Genomic DNA, 23,991 nt, shown 5'->3' with positions numbered 1-23,991 from the left:
ATATTTTCACCTGGACCATTTGATTCCAGACAGTACTGACTTGATATTTCTTTAGTGGATATCCACTCAACTCATGATTCACTCATTTCTCTGAAGTATTTTTTATTTTTTAATTTTTATCTTTTTCCCTGAGAGAACTTAATTGCGGTGAGGATATAAGTACGACAGATATTTCTCCGATCGAGTCAATTACCTAAAACCTCCATGAGAGGATGTTTTTGGGTCTCGTACGACCCAATATTCGTAATTCTAGACACATTAAGCCCTTCAATTGGTGGTGCTCCAAATAATGATCACATGTTATTTAGTGCTTCTGCCATATACCCATGTGCCGATTGGATCTTATTCTCAACAGATAAGCAGATTTTTAGAGTTAAAGGGTCATTGAGGAAAAGGAAAAGCCATTTTTGTACTTTTGATATACACACATTTCATTTCTTATCTTTGGTTAATTTTGACATACGTGACAAGGAGATCAACAACATAGCATTGAAGATGTTCTATAACACTATATATTCTAAGGAAAAGTGTCGTTTACTAGTTGTGCAAGGATAATTAATCCTTCAATTTGTAACAAAAACCAAAAAAATAAAAATCATCGGATGAAGCCAAAATATTGACAATTTGACGCACCCTGTCTTAACAACAAACGTACGGTCATAACTAATAGCTTTTATAGGCACCCTGCACAGGAACCTACGTAGCTATTGTAGTGTCGGTCGCACATTGAACATATATACCATTTGGACTTCCATGCTTCCCTATATATAGAAGAGCTTAATTTCCAATTGAAATTGCACCGGAGAAATCCCAAGAAAAGATATATATATAGAGAGTCCAAAATGAAGAGTTTTCTAGGCAATGTGGTGGTAATGGGGAGCCAGAATCCTTATATTGCAATGCTTTTCATTCAGTTTGTGTATGCAGGCATGGCGTTGTTCTCCAAGGCAGCAATTGCTAAAGGGATGAACCCTTATGTGTTTGTGGTTTATAGGCAAGCTTTTGCCTCACTTGCCTTGGCTCCATTCGCTTTCTTCCTTGAAAGGTTTTACTTTATCATCATCATCCACTCTTTCCTCCTACCTCTATATTTCTTTCTGATTTTTCACTTCTGCTGAATTTAATTTGCCTCAAATGTACAGCCAGGATACTGCTCCCTTATCATACAATTTACTCTGCAAAATCTTCCTGATTTCACTATGTGGGTATGTATATATATACTCCATCGGCTTCTCATTGATATATATATATATATATATATATATATTTGATTTCTGACATATTCTTTCTAACCCTCCTTAATATGTACAAATTTATAGGATCACCCTCAGTTTAAACCTCTACTACGTGGCTATCAACTATACATCTGCAACATTTGCTGCGGCCACCACTAACACAATTCCTGCCATTACTTTCATAATGGCTGCTTTGTTGAGGCAAGTTATATAGAACATTCAATTCGAGAACCTTCATAATTAAGAATGAAATGATTAATGAAGTAAATTGTGTGTGTGTGTGTGTGTTTTTTTTTTTTTTTTTTTTTAATTTCTTTTGTTCAGAATGGAAAGCGTTACCATAAAACGTTTGCATGGAATGGCTAAGGTGTTGGGTTCTGTTCTAGGTGTTTCTGGGGCACTAGTGTTTGCTTTTGTCAAGGGGCCTCCTATAAAGTTCTTGCACTGCCATCCACCAACTGACAAAAGTCAAAATTCAAACTCATCAATTCAGCATTCCTCCAGAGGGAATTGGATAAAAGGCTCTCTTATCATGCTCTCAGCCAACACAGCTTGGTGTTTGTGGCTTATTTTGCAGGTTTCTTCCTCTTCTTCTTCTATTTTTTATACTTGAAACACAGTGCAAAACGTCTCCTCCACACGAGTCGAGGGTAAACCTCGAATTTTTGCCTGCAGGCATGACTCCAATGAGTTGTATGGAGTTTATTTTGCAGGTTTCCCTTGCATACAAATGATGGTTTTCTTGTTATTCTTTTTATATTTTTTGTTTCCTTTTGTTAATTTTGATGTGTATATTGTTCTAGGGCCCCATTATTAAACAATATCAAGCAAAGCTACGGCTTACCACTCTACAGTGCTTCATTAGCTGCGTTCAGTCAGCATTTTTGGCCTTTGCGCTGGAGAGGGACCCATCAGCATGGAAGCTTGGATGGGATGTCCATCTTCTTTCAGTGGCATACTGTGTATATTTCTTTAATCTCCAGCCATTAACATACTTAATCAATGCTTTCATCATGCTGAAAAAATACAAAACATGATCATTAAAACAAAATGAAATTATCACTGCTCTCTCAACCACCATAGTCTGTCTACACTTCTTCTTTTTTTCTGTCTTTTCCTTGCAATGTCCTGTAAGATGTCATCATGATCAAATTATGATTGATTTTCTCAAATGTTACAAGTATAATGCTATTTAGAAGACTGTTAGTCATGATATAACTTGATAATGTGGCAGTAAAAATCAACTCGTAGATCATCAATTATAAAAATAAAAAAAAAAAAAAAAAAAAAAATTGACCGATTTCACTACCACGTTATTCCAGTTGTATGACAGCCGTATACCAACTTACTAAACAGGGTTACTTGTGTGACAATGGGAAACCCTGACTTCTCAGCCCACCAAATCAACTTCATAAGCAAGAGTGCTTTACTTTGAAAACTATAGAACAGAAGTGTGATTTTTTTGGGGTCCCAATTAATGTGGTAGCATTTCCCTCCCAAGGGATAGGACGATGCCTTAACCCACTGTTGGTATATATGGTCATCCTCTCTTGATGATGAGATGATGAACATATTGCTCACTGTCACATCATGATTGACTGCAGATCATTGCCACGCACTACACAGGCATATATACATGCACTTGTATGATCATCATCATCAGTGCATACATATGCATATAATATATACATGAATAAATACAAATTTCACTGAATAAATGTTCTAATAATGAAATGGCAGGGCATAGTTGTTTCTGGAATTACTTATTGGATGCAAGTTTGGGTTATAGAGAAGAAAGGCCCTGTTTTCACAGCAATGTTCACTCCATTAGCACTTGTTATAACAGCCGTCATTTCTGCATTCTTGTGGAAAGAGAGCCTTTATTGGGGAAGGTAATTAAAGTTACATATTATTTTCTTCCAATATATATATATACGATCATAACCCTCCTGTCTGTTTGATAATTACTTTTATTCTTAATTATTGGCATATGGAAAATTTACGTGGTCCATTTGTAAACTTTGTGGCAGTATTGGTGGGGTTATTTTGCTGGTGGGGGGGCTCTACAGCGTCTTGTGGGGGAAAAACAAAGAGGATAGGGAAAGTGAAACAAACAAACAAAGACAAGAAACCAAAGAGGATTTCACATTGAAGTGCATTACACATCACTGAATGATGGGATGGTGCCTCCAATGGCTTTCATTTAAAGGCACTCCCAGGCCAAGCCTTTAACTTTTTTTTTTCCCTTTTCCCTTTCTGTTTTGCTTCTTCTAAGTTTGTACAAATTCTAAATAAGGCTTCAATGTATCTAAGTTCTATAATATATCTCTTGTTAATTGTTAAAGTATTGATTAAATGATTAAATTTACTATTTCTTATCAATTTAAACTTTTAAAATAAGCGGTGATTTAACATAGAATTCAAGTGTCTTCAATCCTAAAATTCTTCGTACAGCCACCCAGCTGAAGTCTAGAAAGGCAACAAAGCATTCTAAAATTAGAAAAATCACTTAAAGATGGGAAACAAAAAAATACAGGAAGTTCTAATACTTCCAAAATGGAAGGAAATATTCCTAATTAAGATGAAACATCGACAAAAGATGCAAAAGTTGCAGAATAATTTGGAAACTAATAATAGTGCTAGAAATAAATCTAACTCAAAGAGACGTGGAAGAATGTTAGAGACCGTCTTTTTATCCTCATTTTGACATGTGCTGCCTGTACTATTTACAAAATACAATTGCAAGTAATCTTAAACTCTATCCTTATCTTCTTCATGATCTTGTTGTGCATCTTTATCTCTGTCTTTGTCACGTTTCTGTTGTTGATTATTGTCCAACAACTGTTGATAAATTTGCCTCGTGATTATAAACAGTTCTTAATTAGTCACTGATCTCGAATTTTATCAGTAAAAACTAACCTTTTTCAGAACCATGACAAATTATTTCTTTTAAAGTTTTTGTTTTATCACAGTTAGTTATTAGGATAAAGTGGGATGTACGTCATTCTGTGATTTTATAGGACATTATATATGAATCCAATGAATAAATCTTCGGCAAATTTTAGGAAAGCATTGAAGATCTGATCACAAACATGAAGATATGGAAAGGACATCAATCTCCATCAACTAGTATGGAAATTGGGACAGAGTCCACCGTATTATTTAGGAAATTTGTCCACATATTTTTGTTTGTTCCCCTTGTTCAATTGTAAAGATGGTAGCATATATATGGATGAATTTGGATCATCTTTATCAAATGAATATGGGTAAAATTGTTCAAAAAAATGTGAAATAACAATAAAGAACCGGCTCCTCTCCAGTTTATTAGAATTTGATTCCCGCATCGACATAAGAAGATATTAACAATATTTACCATAGCACTAAACGCATAGATATGATACATACATTCATGTCACATAATTACATTATCTATTCCGATCCACTTACAACTTTAATTAAACATCATAATCTATCAACATTTTCTTACATAACATTAACAGGATATAAATAAAGCATATCTTATGCTTTAGGAATTCCACAAGGAGACCACCACATGTTCTAAATTTTTGCAGCTGTACGTTGCATGTGATATTCTCTGGTTATATAAAAATAAAGCACACCACGAGGGATTCTCCCCATGATGCCATGAGTATTTCCATTTTCCAAGAATATCAAAAAAGTTTCTCTTGAACATCATGCTGCCTGGAAATTGAAGATCGATCCACATACATTCAAGTGGAAAAATGACTTCTGTCTTCTCTTGAGTACGGGTACATCTAAAAGTTTAGTTCCACCCCTGAGCACGGGTATATTTAAAAGTCTGCTACATAGATTACTCCTAATTTGATATATTTAATTAAACGGGTCATATATTTCAATTTTAACTCGTTAATTTTATGTTGAGTTTACAGATCTTGTCAAAATTGTCTGTCCTAGATATCGCGTGTCGGGTTTATGTCGTATTAAGATATGAGTATAAAACTATATAAGTTAACCTTAACTTGATCTATTTAATTAAACATGTCAGACCCATCAATCATAACCCAGTGGCCACTATCTTTGTGTTAAGTCCATATCAAGTTCACATATTATTTTAAAAATGGCCGATCCTAATCCAACTAAAATGCCCGGCATAACTTTGGACTCACCTCCAGCCTATCCTAATAAAAAATGGCCAATCCTAATCCAACTAGAAAGCCTGTTTTTCAGGCTTGCTATTGTGGGCTGTTGAGCCCCTTTATGTGTCATGGGCTTCAAAGCTCAGTGAAATGCTGCTCAATATTGGCCATGTATTTTTGCAAGGGGTCCCAATCCCCACCTCCTTCTGTTTACTAAATCTTGATTTGCCCACAAAAAACCAATGAAGTTAGATTTATGCCACCTACTTTCAACCAACCAAAAAAGACTCTCTCTCTCTCTCTAAAGAGGTGCATCTACATAATTACAACATGTGTCTTGGTCGATTTAGAGGAAAATTTGCACACGCATCTCATTTGAAGTTTCTTGATCCATTGAAAATAATTTTGAGTGGAAGTAGTTAAAAAGTGACCATCTTACAAAAAAAAAAAAAAAAAAAAGAAGGTAAAGCTTAGTGTAATTTGAATTAAAAATACCAATTAACAGTAATTATTCAGCACTACTAAATAATATTGCTCTTTATCTCCTAAACAAATGAATCCCTCGTATAACGTTCATAATATATACCCATCTGGCCATTTATCTCTCGTATAATTTTATTATTTTTTTTTTTTACATAAATTTATCTATCACAAGATAAACTAAGTCAACTATCACAATGTGAACACCTAACAAGACCAGAAGAGGGACCCATTCAATCAATAGGGTTTTGTTTGTTTCTCCTTTTATTTTTTTCTTCCCAAAATAAAAGCATTAACAAATAATTCAGACATAAAAATATTTTTAAAACACAAAAATAATTTCCATCTTCATCTTCATATCAAGTCATAACACTTTTACAAACCAAACACAAAAAATACCACTAAAATCTTTCCCTTTCTTTGGTCACGGTCTCAAGCAATCTAGGGCAGACCACGTACATGTGTTTCTCACCTAAATTTGGCGTAAGTGTCACATTTATGATAGAGCCGGAATTGCACCAGTACGAATTTCAGAATTTCCCAAGAGAAGATGGAAAACGATGTCGTAGATGTTATTGTACATAAATAAAGCAGACAACTGTGGTCCTAAACGTTTATCACGTCTTCATACTTTTCACATATATTTTTGGAAAAATATTTAGGGTTATAGAATAATTATTTACTGCAATATGGTTCTTCCAAATATTTTTCACAGTCAAATTAGATGTTCAATTGATATTTTCATTCTCTTTAAACCCAAAACACCTTCCTTTTTAGGCACGCAATTTCAAACATTCTTTTAGGATCTGTTTGGGTGTGTTTTTGAAGGGCCTAAAAATGTGTTTAACAATCATATAGTTCATTTGAAGAAAAAAATACTCATTTGATAAAACAAATTCAAAGCGTTTTTAATGGTCCAAAAAGCTTAAAAATAAAGCTTTGAAAAAAAAAACATTTTTTGACTTAAAAACTCTATTTTTTAAATACAATTCCAACCATGCTCTTAATACACACTCCTTAACCCAATTCACAAACTTATTCATAGGTATTATTATATACAGCAATTAAACAATGAATGATAAAATCTCAATTAAGAGAGTCATAAACTTTCATAATGTCTACTAATTACTTTCATCACTAGACAAAGTGCATCTACTTTCACAAACTCCTTGAATATTCTATGAGAAAGAGAGAAAAAAGTGACCCCAAAAAAAAAAGAAAAAAAAAATTGAATCCAAACCCTTAAAAAACTACCGCATAGATGCTGTAACTTTTTTTTTTTACAGCACCTAAGTCAGATCCAAAACGGGTTATCCTAAATCAAGTCATACGAAAAATGGTACTGAACTCTAGATTGCTAGCCAGGGTCTCCATCCAACCATCCCTAGTGCTTGTCAACATGCTCTTGTAAAGTGATGAAGGTGGAAAAACTTCTACGTGGATGGACCTACATGGCCCGAAATTGGCAACAGTTGAAGTACTCTACACATAAATCAACAACCTTGTTGTTCCACATGAAAAAAAGAAAAAAGACAAACAAAAGACAAACAAAACAAAACAAAACAAAACACAAACAATCTTGTTGGGTTTGAGAATTTTAACAAACGGAACCCAATGATTTTTACCAAACGGTGTGCTCTCAATGTTAATCATTGACAACTACCCCCATCTACTATATATCATTTGGAAGGTCAGAAAGCTAAGATCTCCTTTCAAAGGCAAGAATCCCATGCTTACTAGATAAATGGGAAATTTGTGCTCAATTAACCACACTATTTCAACTTATCAAGAGCGGGAAAGATCCGCTTTGACCCGTCCTGATTTTCTTCGCTATCTCAGATATAGAAATAAAATAAAAAATAAAAAACACTTTCAACCTTTTTTTTCTTTTACTTTCTACACTACTTCTTTTACCTCAATTGCTTCAATTCACCCTACTCGTTTGATGTAACATGTCACTTTTTACTAACTCAAGGCATCTTTTTGCTTTCAAACACCAATTTCCCATCTTTGATTAGAAAAAAAAAAAAAAAAAAACAAAACAATAATTAATTTCCCATCTGTGTTCCTCTGGATCCTTGCTATTGTACAAGTCTTGTTAGTTTTTTATTATGAAATTAATTGTGCTTATGTAACAACACGTCTAACGAGAGTCATGCCAACCTTATTATAATTGGCTTTACAAACTATATATTATGTGATTTTTTATTTTGGTTTATCCAATCTCATATAGGTAATTAAGTTCGGTGGAACAGAGATTTCCTACAGTTGACATCATTTCTCTTATCTTCTTATTCTCTTTCCTCTCGAGTAGAAGAGTCCTACTCGAACACGGACCAAAGGACTTTCATGCTCGGGGAGGAGATCGAGCCCGCCCCTCTTACAATTTTCCTATTATAACCGTATGCCTTCTTTTTTGGACAAAAAAAAATTTGAATTCAAATAGTTGCCCCCCATCTCAAGTATTATATACGAAATGAGGGTTTAAGTTAATGAATACACGCTTCAACAACTCATTTAGTTGACCCAAGGCCAGTAGGTCTAAATTAATTAGAAACTTCGCGTAATAATCAGAGAGGCTTATATCCACATGTTCTTTAATTACATGTTAAGCAATAAGCATGGAATATAATATATGGATAAAATATTGAGAAAAAAAAATCAGATTAATTATTTTAGCTCCCCACCGACACTGATCCATAATCTACATCTTTTTTATTTTAATTTTCCAGATTACAATCTACACCTCAAAGAAGCCACAATTTTCATGGCAACAATCCGTGTACAACAATAAGTTGTGTGCTAATTGGATTTTATAAATTTAATTGTATATATATTATTGGGAAAAATATATTTTACCTCCCTGATCTATCCATCTATTTGTACTTTTAACCCCAATATTTAAAAAGTGACACTTTATTTCCCAAAATTTTCAAATTGTTGCAATTCGACCATTCTAATTTTTTTTTTCCCAAAATATCCCAATCTCAAGTTAAAAAAATTAAAATTAAAAAATTAAGGGGTGGCCGGCCAACCCAGACCGGCCACCACTTAATTTTTATTTTTTATTTATTTTTTAACTTGGGATGAGGGCATTTTGGGAAAAAAAAAAGTTAGAATGGTCGAATTGCAATAATTTGAAAGTTTTTTTTTTGGGTGGGGGGGAGAGAAGGGGTAAAGTGTCACTTTTTAAACATTTAAATTAAAAGTGCAAATGAGTAGATAGTTCAAAGAATAAAATGGATTTTCCTCTATATTATTATATGATAAATATATAAACACTTGTCATGTTATTTAAAAAATTTAAATGAATATAATATTATTCCCAATTATTAGGTACTAGCTACCAAGAGTAGTCAACAATAATCAATTATACATTAATTGACACGTATTTATATTGCAATTTAATATGATATGGGCAGACAAGTTAAACAGTGTTACGTGTCACTTAAAACTAAGATACGTTAATTGTAAATCAAATAATGGTACTATAGTTACTTGGAGAACAAAACTCATAATATTCCAATTAAATTATGCCATGTGTGATACTTCATTAACCTCTCCGGACCCCATAAATTAATGAATATTATAGTTGTCTCATAATTAAGCACGAAAGATGGAGACAAGAACAAATGAAGCATCTAATGCTTCATTGGCTGGTCTAAAGTGTCTCAAGGCTCGAAAACTTTAACACTCAAAAACATTCTCTCACCAATCACCATTGAATTGTATTGATATGTGGGAAGGGTAAAGCTAGAAATTCGTCACATATTTGTTGTGAAAACCTTTTCCATCTGTTATTGTCTAGGGACGGAGCCAGGCTTTAGTATGGGTAAGGGTTAAGGGCCAAAAATTTTAATGGGTAAGGATCAATAGGCTCTCTTAATTATTTTTTTTCATAGCCTACACCGCCCACCCCATTTCCATCCCTATTTCTGCCATCAAAGTAGAAAAGATCTTGGAAACACTTTCAACACCCACGTATCAAAGAGAGTTTATTAATTCTTCTTAAATATAGAACAAAAAGAAAAAAGATTGATAATTAATGTAAAGCATTTTCAATTAATGTTTGATTTTCAGACTTGAAATTTGTAATTAGAATTAGAGGAACCGTAGCATTTCTCTTACAAGTACCATGGTTCCCTTATTATTTGATAGGTTAAAAGAAAATTATCATTTTGTCCTCACAATTATGGTCAATTTAATTATTTATAAGTAATTACATGAACCTTATTAAAATGTTAAAATTGTTAGGTTTTATGTTGTTGGAAAGTTGAATGTCAAAATGTTATTATTTTGGTGTAGGACAGTAATTATGTGAAAGCAAATGACAAGTCTAGCTTGTTCGTGTAGGCAAGTAATTATGTAGGCAACATGATGTTAATTTGGAACTTATGTTCCAAAATCACACAAACTTACATTCATCAATAATAATAATAATAATAATAATAATAATAATAATAATTTATATTCATCTCTTTCTATTGACAACATCCTCGTTGATCCATGTTTTCTAACAATTGGAAAATTATGGTGCTTGGCTTTACATGATCATGAGAACCACGAGATATAAAAGGTTTCCAGATGTGGATGGCATGAGCATGAAGGTTACGTGAAAATGATGATGGAAAATTATGTCCAACAAATATATATATCCATTCATGGAAGGTGTTTTCTTTTTTATCTTTTACTTTGTTAGATTTGAAAGTTATTCCGGGAAGGTGAAGAAAAAAGGAAACTGTGAAAAAGAGATGTTAATTCCCAAAAATAAATGATGAAGAATATCATAAAAATAAATGATTGGAATTGGGAAGGAACATTTTCTAACTTGTTTTTCAATTTTTTATTTTTTATTTTTTTGGGAAAATACACTTTACACCCTGAACTATCCACTCATTTTCACTTTTAATCCAAATATTTAAAAATTGACACTTTACCCCCCTCCCCCCAAACTTTCAAATTATTACAATTCGACCATTTTGACTTCTTTTTTTTCCTCAAAAATGCCCTCATCCCAAGTTAATAAAAAAAAAATTAAAAATTAAAAATTAAGGGGTGGCCAGCCACCCGTTAATTTTTATTTTTATTTTCTTCAATTTTTATTTTTTAGAACTTGGGATGGAGGCATTTTGAGAAAAAAAAAAATCAGAATGGTTGAATAGTAACAATTTGAAAGTTTGGGGGGTAAAGTGTCACTTTTTAAATATTTGGGTTAAAAGTGCAAATAGGTGGATAATTCAGGAGGGTAAAATGTATTCCCCCCCCCCCCCCCCCTTTTTTCCTAAGCTTTTGACTGTTTTTCTAAAATGAAAATGAGATCCCAGTAAAATTTTTCCCCGTCCACTTTAGTGTAGTTTTTTTGCTTTTAAACAAAAATTGAAAGCATTAATAAACAATTCGATTGAACACAAAATGTTCAAAATTATTCTCATTTCTATGTCGTATTACAATTAGAAAGCAAAAAATGCCATTTACAAAGTTTTATCAACCGAACCAAAACGATGGTAGATAAGTTTTTGGAAAAGCCTTTTTTAAATATTAGTTGAAGATCATCAAGTAGGTGAAAAAGAAATAAAAAATAGTCAAAACCTGTGCTCAGCTTTGTTTATAATATGAGAGAGATGATAAAATAAATTAAGAAAAAGACGTGCAATGTCATGATCTATATCATCACGTGAATGTAAAAGCAATGGAATAACCCTGGGATCCATTAATTTTCCTAATACTACTCTTTTTCTCCCCCATTTTTTAACTCTTCGTTTCTATATCCCCAAAGGCAATTAAAAAGTCACCTACCTACTTCAATGCACGCCTTGTATATATATATAGGTGACCAATGCATCAATTTCAGACAAATTATGTGACTTCATCTTGCTTTATTATGTTAATTAACCAATATTATGCAAAATAAAATCCATCCTAAAATTTCAAACTTCAGAAAACACTACTTTTTCTAATGAATTTTCTAGACCCTTTTTTTTATGTGAATAATTCTTTGCATACCAACATTCGTCTACTCTATCCACCAAAGGAATTGGGCTTAGTTAAGTGCTCAAATTGCTAGCGATTTGAATATTTTTATAGAGCGAAAGATTGCACGACTCACGTACTCAGACAATAAAAACTATCCCAAGCAATTGAGCCCTATAATCTTCGATCTTTCTATAGAACTGTCAGAATTTTAAGCAATCAGGGCAACACAAGAGATAGAAAGGGGATCTAGATCCTCTAAATTCTTCCCTTACTCTTGTGACAAGTGGCATCTGTGGCTACAAACGCGTGGCATGTGATGTGGCATGCATGCATTGCGAAAGGAAAATGCTAGACATCCCAAGACTTTCTTTTTAAAAATTACTCCCAAATGATGTGGCATCATCTTATAAGTTGGTGACACACTTCCTAAAATAATAAACCTCATGAGATGGTGACACATCATTTGAAAAAATAACTTTTGAAAATAAAATTTAGGATGTATAGCCTTCCTCATTGCGCAAAAATGGGGTTAATGGACAATATCTCTCTCTCTCTCTCTCTATATATATATATATATATATATATATATATATATATAGACATTTTGGTGATATTTCCAGGATTCCATAGCTTTAACTGGTTCCATCATGACAGCGTGCCTGTGTCATAATTTTTCTCACATGAACCTACCGCACGTTCCCACTAAACAAACAAATCATACCCTTTCACGCCTCCTCCCACAATCTCATTTGTTCCGTAAACAATGTAACCATTTTTTTTTCTTTAAAAGTATTGTTATTTAGAATACTGTTATACGATTGTGAAATAATGAGAATGATATGACAGTGAGAATCTATCCTTAATTTTTTTTGGTTAAATACAGTTTTAGTACCTAAGTTTTAATGACTTTATTTATTTATTTTTTTTTTCACTTAGGCTTTAATTTGTATCACAAATAATACTTATTTATTGATTAAAACAAGATTAGTATCTCTATTTATGTTCCGTCAAAAAAACTAACCGATCGCCACCCCTTACGGACGGTCAAAGGGTAGTTGAACAAACCCTTAAAATATATATATATATTCCCTTTTTGGCCGTTAGGGGTGGCCGAGCCACTCCCAAGGGCCATGGAAGTCTCTCGGCCATCCCCGTATCGGTCGGAGTCTCTCGGCCATGGAAGTCTCTCTGCTGGAAGTCTCTCGGCCGAAACCACCCCTAGGCCAAAAGGGGTGACGATCAGTTAGTTTTTTTTTTTTTTTATGGAATATAGATGGAGGTAGTAATTCCTTTTTTATTAATAACATAAGTATCATGTGTGATACAAATTGAAATTTAAGTGAAAAAAAAAAAAAATTATTAAAACACATGTACTAAAAAGGTATTTAATCATTTTTCTTTTTTTTTTTTCTCTTTTATTTTACAAGTGGAAATCAAATAATTGATTTTCACTACCACATCATCAAATCGTATAATAATATAAAATTTGGTCGGGCTGAATTAGGATCTCTTACAATTGAGAATCCAGACAATTCTTCTTGCTTCTTGCAATCGAGCAGATGGCCTCTCATAACCCTTTGAATAAAAAATTGTAGAGTATCTAAATTTGGTTAGGATGGCAAAGTAGGGGTCAACTCTAGAGAAGATAGGGGCCAAGATGGCAAGTTGGCAACAGGGAATCAGTATGGGATTGAGCAGGGAAAGTGACCTTGGAAAGTAGGAAAATAAGGGGAATGGGTATGGCATGGATGTGGGGAAAGGAGACTGAGTAGGGATAGTAGAGTTCTTAGGAGCAATACCAAAAGGTCTAACAGAGGGTGGGATAAAGAAAGGAACATTAAATTTTGAAATTTTGATTATGAAATGATTTCTTTCCATTTTAAAATAATCCTATTCTTGAAGGGTTAGGGAAGGGTCAGGGAAGGGTCATGAGCGGGTGAAGGATGAGTAAATTAGGAGGGTTATAAATGCACAAAGAGTGATAGGAAGATAGAATATCTAAGAGCACTAGAGAAGCTTAGAATGCCATAGGTCTAGTCTAGGAGGAAGTGGGAAGTTTGTGGGAAAGGGGTGAGTGCACAGGCTTGGAGGTGGGAGAGAGGTGTCAACTCTATGGGACTTGGGTGCTAGTGGATGGGTTATATGAGGTTGGATGTGATCATGGAGGGCCGAAGGATGATTGAAAATTAGTGCATAATCAAGGGTTTGGATTTTCCTTTTATTATTATTATTATTATTATTCAAATAAAGGAGAAGAGGGTAGGGAATTACAAATGAGGGTCTTTGTCGTTCCTTAATCTGATATAAGAAAGAAAATGAGAAAAAATGAAAATGCTTTCGAATACTAAATGGAAAGCGGCTCATCTAGCTACAAGGTGTGCACCTATATTCGAACATCTGAAAATCTTCACAACTTTCCAATCTAGAATGGAAAGCAATTGGAGCTGAATATTGGAAATGATTGGCACCGAGTTCTAGTCCAAGAAGAGGTGGGGATCCTTTACAGTCAAGTGTGTGGCTTTTGCTTCTACAACAGTGAGATTTACAGGAGACCCTTTGACTGCCCAAACGAGAAGAAACATCTACTACCTAAAACAATAACAATAATTAGCGTGATCGTCTTTTATAACTATGTCAAAGTTTATCTTATGGATGAGAAACGTTAGAAACTATATTTTTATCCAAAAATTATTTCATAATATATAATTGATTCAAAAATTAATTAGAACTGTTAAGTCAATATTGCGAAAAAAGCTTAAGAATAAAAATACAGTTCTTACACATTACTCTTTATAGATTATAGAAATTTTGAGAGGGGGGTCCAATTGATCAAGTGAGGATTAGGCAATTGGATGCTCCATGCAAGTCTTGCAAGCTTGATTGGCTAGCTTGGCCTTGATGCTCCCGTTGGTGCCTGTTTGGTCACAACCTTATTTCTCACCATCCAAATAGTATATATAAAAAAAAAAAACAAAAAAAAAAAACAAAAAAAAAAGACAAAACATAAAACAAAAACAAAAAAAAGAAAAAGAAAAAGAAAAAAAAGAAAAGAGCCGCCCGCGAAATGCGAAACGGTCAATCTAAGACAGTAGAACGCGCGGCCGGTCGGTTACCGTAACGGAAGTTAAAGAAACGGAAGGGTCAACCGTTAAGGGTAAAACAGTAATTCAGGATATGGGAAGTCTATGGCTCAAGTGGATATTAAACAAAAATTTAAAGATAATGATATGGTATTAACTACTACTTATAAGAAATAAAATAATTAAGCAGCTTTTTCATGCTGTTTCGTGAGTTGGATTTAATAAAGGTTTCAAGTCCGAGTCTGAGAGAGAGAGAGAGAGAGAGAGAGAGAGTGTGTGGTAAAAAGCGAGAAGCATCTGAGTGAGCGTGTCTGAGTACAGAGAAGAAGAGGGTGAGCTATCTGTGATCTTCATTTTGGGTACGTTAATCTCTGGTTTTCCAAAACCTTTTCTGGGTTCTGTGATTTTTTGTTTGGTTCTTCGGAAAGTTTCTGGAACTCGGGTTTATTTCTTTATGGGTGGATGGTTTTGCAAAGAACTCGCAAAAGGGTCTTAAAGTTCTGGTATTTCAAAGCTTTTGATGGGTTTTTCTCAGCTGATGATGAGTGTGAATCTTCTCAGTGATATGCCATAATTCTGAAAAATCGCGTTTTTTTCCCCTTCGAGGTTCTTTAAGCATCATATTTCAGTTCGTATTGTGCAACTTTCGGTACATAACATTGTTGGATTTTTTTTTTTTACTGAAATTTTAATTATTGTTACCTTTTGTCTTTTTGAAATTTCTGGTTTTCTGCTTAGTTAGGAAAACTTTGATGCATTTTTTTGGGTCACATTTCTAATATTACAGTTTGTATTTATGCAGAATTGTACCTAAAAGCTTTGATCTTTGCATGTTATTCACCGATCTCTGTGAGCCTTTGGGTGAAGGAACGGATCTTTGATCAGTTTCAAGGCATGCTCATCTAATCTATTTTTTTTCATAACGTAGTAGAACTTTACTCAAATTAATTGCACGTCGCAAATGCGTACTGTAATTTTGGTGCTTTTTTTTATTTTGTTTATTTCTCCCCCATAAGGTTGCTTTTCTGACCTTGTCATGCTAATAAACCGCCGGTCTGAGGATATGAAGCAATTTAATTCAGTGTCCTTCCAGAACTGCATAGACTTCTCACACGCTATTGAATTGTAAATATTAAGCCTGCATTTAAAAAAAATAAAAATTAAGTACTCTCGTTTTTACCTCTTTGCTGATGTGAAGGTTTTGCATTTAAGAATTATGGACATGGTTTAGAAAATGCTACTTTTATTTTGTGGATGCTTTTTGGTTAGGGAAATTTTGCATCTGGCTTTACCTTGTGAGCGTAATTCTTTTTGCTAAATTCTTTATTTAAGTCGATTGTACCAAATAGGAAATTTTGTTTGAATTAATGATGGCTTGGATGGGGTTTAAAACCCGCCAAAAGATGTTTCTGATAAAAGTCTGGTGTTTTAGACTGCTTTAGGTCCATGTGAGCCTTCTTTTCTGGGAATCTCCTTTTCTTGCTATGTGCTTTTCCCTATCTGTCGTCTTTTTTTTTTTTTTTTTTTTTTCTTTGTTATTAAGCATAGTGATTGGAATTTGAATAAGTAAATTTGATTTGCAGTTGTACTTGAACTTAAGGATTTGTGGACACTGGTCACCCTTTAACATAAGCGGAATATATTTATTCACCCATACTGGAAGTAAATTAAAATCTGGGGCTATCACTGTGTTGGAGTAAATGTCGTTCCGAAGTATAGTTCGTGATGTAAGGGATGGACTAGGAAGCTTATCAAGGCGGAGTTTTGAGGTGAGGCTGCCCGGTCATCACAGGGGGAAATCACATAGCTCAGTCCATGAGTTGCATGATCAGTCTTTAGTAATCCAGAGCAGCCGTTGGGCTAGTCTCCCACCTGAGCTTTTGCGTGATGTGATCAAAAGATTGGAGGCAAGTGAGAGTGCGTGGCCCGCTCGGAAGCATGTTGTTGCATGTGCTGCTGTCTGCAGGACATGGAGGGAAATGTGCAAAGAAATTGTCAAAGGTCCTGAATTCTCTGGGAAGATCACCTTCCCTGTCTCCCTGAAGCAGGTGAGATCTTCATGATCTGTTAACTTGCTTATGAAATAAAGATTGATATGATTGCTTGAAGATCCCTTTTTTAATGTCGTTACTTGGTTTCTATATCTGGAAAGTTAGTATCTTTTTTCCTGGGCAGTATATGGAAAATTGGTTTGAGTGTAAGCACATAAGACTTGTATTTACTTCATTTTAGATAAGAGATCTTCTATCATAGCGGGGTGGCAACTGCAAGGTTCTAACATATTTTTATTTATTTTTTGTTTAACAGCCGGGGCCTCGGGATGGATCCATTCAATGCTTCATTAAGAGGGACAAATCAAATTTAACTTACCATCTTTACCTTTGTCTTAGCCCTGGTAAGCTCATCTTCCAACACTTTGATTGCGTCTAATTTTTTTTTTTTTTTTTAGTAAGTTTATGTGAACTGCCTTGTTTTGTGGATCTTAAAGTGATGCCAGCTGTTAACATGCTATGGCTCTCTGTTTCCTTAACATAATTTACAGTTTTTTACAATGAAATTGAAGGAGTTCTGCAGCTCACATTTATATGGTTTCCTTATTTGTTAAGAACATTTGCAAAACTTATTTGAATTGCCCTTCTTTTTGCGTGTGATATTAATATCGAATTATACTGCTTATACATTTTAATGGCCTCAGATAATTCATTTCTGCAGCATTAGTATTACCCTTCTCTTCTCACTCATGCCACAACCGGGAGCTTCAAAATATTTTTGTGGCATTACTGGGAAACATGATTCTTGGTGAATAAGTAAAAATCTCCTCTATGTAATGACGATACCAAAATGTTTGTTGGAAATAGAAGTGACTTCCTCCAAGTATTTGAAATGCTAGATTGACATGCATGCTTGTTCTATGGGTGTACTGATATGAATGTTATGTTTCAGTATCCATCTATAACTTTCCATAAATGAGAGTCGCCTTGTGGCAATGATGTCAATGACTTAATATAGTCATTTAGTAGGCTTTATTTGTAAGCAAAGCCATATATGTGACATCTCTAGCTATGGCTATCTTCTTTCACTTGTTGCGAGTTCCAGCCTTACCATACATCAAATGCCGTAGACATCTAGTGCCTATTTCGAACTTTCATTGTCATATGGTACCATTGCATGGCTTTTAAATTTCCTGAAATTCCACTTAGGTTCAGTGTCACTTATGTAAATGTTTGGTCCTGTTTTGGCAAGTAGAAAATTTTGGCTCACGAGTTATGAATTCAAACCAGTTCCTTAAAAAAAATTGGTTTGTCAAAGACATGGTGATTCATGTCTCTTTAGGACAATTTTCATAATGTCTAATTTGTGGTGAGTGACGAATTTTGGGTCGTGACTTGAGAACTCTAATCCAATTCCTTACAATATCTGTTTGATGAATGAATAGTTGTCCATATGTCCTCCAGAAAGCTTGCTGTATGTATTGGTTAAATCAACTGTTGATGCCCAGTAAACAGGGCTGTGGGATTGGATATACTGCCTGCTGGTCCCCTGCATATGGGTTGCTGAATAGTCAGATGATGAGCCACCCTAGATTAATGAAAACTTGAAGGCTTTTTAGCTGCGCATTTCTATCAGCCATATCTTCTATGGGCTGTGCAGACTGCAGTGCTCTTGTGTGGCATTGATTTGAATGTCTCCTACATTTGATTAGGTTTAGTGCATATATCAGCCATCTATGCCCTGTGATTGCATCTTTATTTGGGTAGCATGCTGGCAACCTTTTCTAATTCTGAAGGACGAATTTTTCCTCTGATATTACTGGGTTGATATAAATATCCTTCTAGCTGTTCAAAACTAAGTAGTTTACAAATTTGATATGATACTTATATTGTATGCCAGACCAATATATATCAGCATATTCCATTTCCCATTAGTGGTTATCCTTTTATCTGTGTGTGTGCTCCTAACCAATCTATGGCCCTGCAGCTTTGCTCGTTGAGAATGGGAAATTTCTTCTCTCTGCAAAACGGACCCGACGAACAACTTGCACAGAGTATGTGATATCCATGGATGCAGACAACATTTCAAGATCAAACAGCACTTACATTGGAAAACTGAGGTAGGTCTTGTTCAAATTCTGAATTCTTATGTGTGGTTCCCTAAAATATCTTATACTGGGAGAAAAGGGTGAAGTAGAAGAGAGATATTCAAGTTAAGCACTAAGAAAATATGCAACATTGGAAAGAATTATATGGGCAGCGGACATAGGAAAGAGGTCGGAAATTTCCCCTTGTCTTAAACTCTTTGGACACACTTGAGGGAGGTAGACCTGTGTTTGATGATTCTTGGATGCACTTGCCTCTTCTCCCTTCCAGAGGTCCTCCATGGGTTTCCACCTGGACATGATAGATCTACTGGGCAAGTAACTGATTAAATAAGTGCCCAGCAAAAGTACTAGTCTTATTAGCAACTAAAACACATTGGCTATGTTTGTCTATGTATTTGTATTTTGTATTTTGTTTTCTGTTTTCTGTATACACCCGCTCAAAACAAATACATTAACAGGCAATTCAAAACATAAAATACTTCTCTTAAACTGTATTCTTACTTTGTCATAAGAATATTTTGACAAAATAAGAACTTAACTTTTACTGGAATAGAAGCTCACTATGGTTTTTTTTATTAAAATAAAAACAGTTGGGGTAGCCGTTTAGGGGTGGCCACACGGGCACTTTTTTTTAGAAGAATTTTTTTTTTTTTTTTTTTTAATAAGGTTCTGTATATGTTTAGGTTTTCTCAAAATAAGCAGTGTACTTTATAGAAAACACCTTACTTCTTTTTGCTTCATTTGCTCCTTCGGACCCATCTCAAATGTGGAGCCCACCATAATACACTTCTAAAAAGTGTATTCACTTGTGTGTCACATCAAAACGCTTTTTTCAAACCAAAAACACAAAACACTCCCCAAAATTCGTTAACAAACATAGCCATTCTTTCCATGGCTTATTACTTATGTTTTCGAGTTTTTTTTTTCTTCTTTTCTTATCGAGATTATACATATATGCTTCTGTATATTACAGTAATTTGTATATATTTGTCTCATACAAATGAATATTTGATTATTAGAAATTTTGGGAAAAACTTCACTTATCACTCCCGATCTTTCTTCACTTTTGCAATCCTACCTTTAAACTTTAAAAAATGTCAATTTAGGGTTACATCTTTCAAAAGTTTGCAATGTTAACCATTCCATCCAAATTCAGTGTTAAATCCTAACGAAGGAAGTGAAATGCCCAAAATACCCTGTCCAAATTCAAGATATTTGTAATTTTATAAACATCTTAGGAGTATTTTGGGGATTTCACTCATCAACGGTTTGATTTAATGCTGAATTTTGACGGGAGGGACGACTATATTAGGCAAAAAGACAAAAAGACAAAAAGAGTGTGTTTCCACCTAAATTTTTCTTATCACCAGGGCCTACTATATTAGGCAAAGAAGATTCATCTTTTTACGCTTCATTTTATAATTTCGAGCTTATGATCAGGTTGATAGTACAAATGTGTGCATCAATCTCTTCTATTAAATGCATACTGTTCTTTGTTTCAGGTCAAATTTTCTGGGCACAAAATTCATAATTTATGATACACAGCCTCCCTACAATAATGGGCAGCTGTCCCCTCCTGGCCGAAGCCGTAGGTTTTACTCAAAAAAGGTTTCTCCCAAGGTCCCGACTGGCAGCTACAACATTGCCCAGGTCATATATGAGCTCAATGTGCTAGGCACTAGGGGCCCACGCAGGATGCAGTGCACAATGCACTCAATCCCTGCCGCAGCGCTTGAGCCAGGTGGCACTGTTCCCGGCCAACCTGAGCTCCTCCCTCGTGCCCTTGAGGACTCATTCCGAAGTATTTCCTTTTCAAAATCAATTGATAACTCAACCGAGTTTAGCAGCTCCAGGTTCTCTGATATTATTGGGTCCCGTGATGAAGAAGAAGGAAAAGAGAGACCCTTGGTTCTCCGAAACAAGGCACCGAGATGGCACGAGCAGTTGCAGTGTTGGTGCCTCAACTTCCGTGGGAGGGTGACTGTTGCCTCTGTGAAGAACTTTCAGCTAATTGCTGCAACACAGCCTGCTGCTGGTGCACCAACACCATCACAGCCAGCCCCATCTGATCATGACAAGATAATTCTGCAGTTTGGTAAGGTTGGCAAGGATATGTTCACCATGGATTACCGATATCCTCTGTCTGCATTTCAGGCTTTTGCCATTTGCTTGAGCAGCTTTGACACTAAGTTGGCATGTGAATAGAAGACGAGTAATTATGGTGAGAAATAGAAATTCTAGTTAATAATCTTTTTTTTTTTTCTTCTTTCTTCTCTTTTCTAGGGTTTCATAGGATGGAGTGGTTGTATGCATTCATTTGTAAAACTCAATGCCCTCCAACAAGAACAATACTAGTTCACATCGGACCCTTCTTTTCCTTTTCGTTTGTTTTATCCTTTTCAGTTTGCTTTGTATGGTTCCATTTTCTGTCTTTTGTTGTTAGAACTTACACTTCAACTTACAATTATCTTTAGTGCTTTGAAAAGAACAATTAAGTCTTAAAAGTTGTTTGTTTGGTAGGTTATCAATTTGCCTTGTCTGTTTGCTGCAATTCCATGAATTCTACCAAAGAAGATAATGAGTTCAGTGGATACCCTTTGGTTAGTATTGCAGCAACCACCAAACAGACCGCACTCGCTTCTGTGGAATTTGTTATGCTATGTGTGCTTCTTAATGTCAACGTTCGGTTGAAGCCCTTTTGGCTTTTTGCCTGATTTGATGAATAAGATGGAAGTAATGCAAACTGCGGAGTGCAGCACACGCCACACACACTAGTTGTAACACTAGTTCAAACGTGAGAAAAAAACAAGAACCAAGATAAACCAAATATATTGTAACAGATGCGTCAAATATTTACTAAGGATCCTATTCTAAATCGAGTTCTGAGGTTCTTTCCTTTTAGTAAGTTGTAATCTTTGCAGTAACCTTGAAGCTCCTTGCCTTCGAAGAATTTATTGCCTAACGAAGTTCATAATTTTGTTCCTTTATTTCTCTTCTAGTTAAAGGATTCTCTTTCTTGCAAAGGATCTCAAGATTTGTCTACACTAGTTGACGTAGTGTTTTTTTCTTAAGTGGCTGGTAAAGTATTACTTAAACATTCAAATTCATCATTTCCAATTAATTGAAGTTTTAAGATAACAGTATCTCCAGCAGTTGATGGTTATTTTAGCCACTCAAAATCAACTTTTTTAGTTTAGCTACTACTTTTTCACAATGAACTCCAGCAGACTATCTATTTTACAATCTACTTTATTTAAATATTGTTTTTTAATCTATTTTTTATTATAGATAGAGGAGAGAGGGAGAGGGAGAGAGAGGAGAGAGGAGAGAGGAGAAAGAAAAAATAAAAAATGTTTAGAATGTGCTATAGTGAACTTTCAAATATGAAAGTTCATTGTAACAAATTTTAGGAAAATTGCTATTCTAGAAGGTCTGCTAGAGCACCAAAATTGCTAAATTTAACTTGAAAGTTAGTTTAAAAGCCCTGCTGGAGATGCTCAAGTGATCATTTAACCTGATATTAAATAACCCTGACTCTACAGTTTACCTCTCATTTCAATTAAATATTTTAGCCTCGCTTGATTATGAGAATTAATATGAACTCATGTAAACTTTTAGAAGCTAAGGGGTGATTTACCCAATTTACCCACATGTATGTTGGGTCTCTCTACTTTCTCTACTGTCCCTTAATCACAAGAAAACAGAGTCAACAAGATTAAGAGGAACCTCAACTATGCTGGTGTGTGAATATATATATGGGTAGTGAAAGAAAGGAAGAAGAGGTTTAAAGAGGAACCTCAATTCTCAACACATACGTTGACTTAAAAATACTTGTCTTATATTGTTATTAGCGCTCAAAACAATAACACTCACAACTTACAATCAAATGCTCCTACTTCTAACCACACTGGACATCTCAGAAGATCGACCTTTTATTTCACAACTACTAAGCTAATATTCTTCCTTTAACACATACGTTGACTTAAAAATACTTGTCTTATATTGTTATTAGCACTCAAAACAATAACACTCACAACTTACAATCAAATGCTCCTACTTCTAACCACACTGGACATCTCAGAAGATCGACCTTTTATTTCACAATTAAGAGGTATCATGCTGCATGTCTAGTTTTCACTCTTATCACCATATTGTTCCCCTTTTCTCTCCTCCTTCCGGATTAAGAGTGGGAGAGACCCACCTTTGTAGTCCTTTCCCCCTTCCCCTCTTTGCTTAGAAAAAAAAAAAAAAAAAAAAAAAAAAAAAAACCTTTTGAAAGCTGCTAACATGAGTTCTGGTTGGACAAGGAAGCCTCAAACGTCGACACAGCAGTTCCATTATGCAGCAAACATGATACTAGACAAATATTTACATATAAATGTATATATAACACTTACAAAGGCAATGCATGGGTTAACTGTGTCGCAGAAAAAGGTACAAAAACAGTAGTGATTGAGCATTGAGCCTTGAGCCTTGGGGCTCAATCAGGACCGTTGACAGAGTTACGAGAGGTGAGCACTGTTTGGCATCCTAAGCTGACGAAAAGAGACCTTCTTGGGCTTCTCATGGAGGCATATATGCACTCCTGTCTCTGTGGACTGAGTGCCGTGCTATAACTCCCACCATTTTGGTCTGAGAACTTGCTAAGTACTGGAATACGACAGCTCCTCCAAACATGTTGAAAAGGATGAGGCCCTCTCTCTCTCTCTCTCTCTCAGACAAGCACAAACACATAGAGACAGAAGATATAAATACCAAAACATAGATATTATTATATTGTGAGTTGTCAGATACATGTTGTAGGAAAAAAGTAGGTGGGATAATTAAAACCATTCAGTTGATTTTGAGAGGCTGTGAAGGTGCATTGCACTATAGCCTTGGCTATCGTAAGCATGGCTTGAGCATGTTTTGTTCTTTTCCTTGTTTTTTAGTGCGTATAAAAAACTCAAAATGTTCAAATGTTGTTGTTTGTCGGTTCATATTATCGTAAGAGATTATCGCCACTG

General features: G+C 34.8%; 2 protein-coding genes across 5 annotated transcripts; both read left to right on the top strand.

Annotated features, from left to right (window-relative positions):
- The first annotated feature begins 823 nt into the window (after positions 1 to 823).
- UMAMIT22 (nodulin MtN21 /EamA-like transporter family protein) lies at positions 824 to 3,558 on the top strand. Its single transcript, XM_059598624.1, has 7 exons — positions 824 to 1,045; positions 1,143 to 1,205; positions 1,320 to 1,436; positions 1,560 to 1,812; positions 2,039 to 2,197; positions 2,976 to 3,127; positions 3,266 to 3,558. Exons 1-7 carry the CDS (start codon positions 843 to 845, stop codon positions 3,405 to 3,407), a joined length of 1,089 nt encoding a protein of 362 aa, XP_059454607.1. The 5' UTR covers positions 824 to 842; the 3' UTR covers positions 3,408 to 3,558.
- Positions 3,559 to 15,113: 11,555 nt separating this feature from the next.
- On the top strand, positions 15,114 to 21,416 carry TLP5 (tubby like protein 5). 4 transcript variants are annotated; one of them, XM_088518171.1, is made up of 6 exons: positions 15,114 to 15,245; positions 15,689 to 15,778; positions 16,470 to 16,934; positions 17,194 to 17,281; positions 18,865 to 18,997; positions 20,488 to 21,416. In XM_088518171.1, the coding sequence occupies exons 3-6, from the start codon at positions 16,587 to 16,589 to the stop codon at positions 21,188 to 21,190; spliced, it is 1,272 nt and encodes a 423-aa protein (XP_088374297.1). In that variant the 5' UTR covers positions 15,114 to 15,245; positions 15,689 to 15,778; positions 16,470 to 16,586; the 3' UTR covers positions 21,191 to 21,416. The 4 variants fall into 4 exon arrangements, with proteins under 4 accessions (XP_088374297.1, XP_059453177.1, XP_088374300.1 ...); XM_088518174.1 differs by having other exon boundaries at positions 15,128 to 15,218; XM_088518173.1 differs by lacking the exon at positions 15,114 to 15,245 and adding an exon at positions 15,275 to 15,535.
- The last annotated feature ends 2,575 nt before the right edge of the window (positions 21,417 to 23,991 follow it).

The sequence above is a fragment of the Corylus avellana genome, chromosome 7, assembly GCF_965113065.1.
Source record: "Corylus avellana chromosome 7, dhCorAvel1.hap1.2, whole genome shotgun sequence".
In the NCBI taxonomy this organism is placed as follows: domain Eukaryota; kingdom Viridiplantae; phylum Streptophyta; class Magnoliopsida; order Fagales; family Betulaceae; genus Corylus; species Corylus avellana.
Note: the sequence above shows the minus strand (reverse complement) of the source record. Positions and strands in the feature narration are given on the sequence as shown.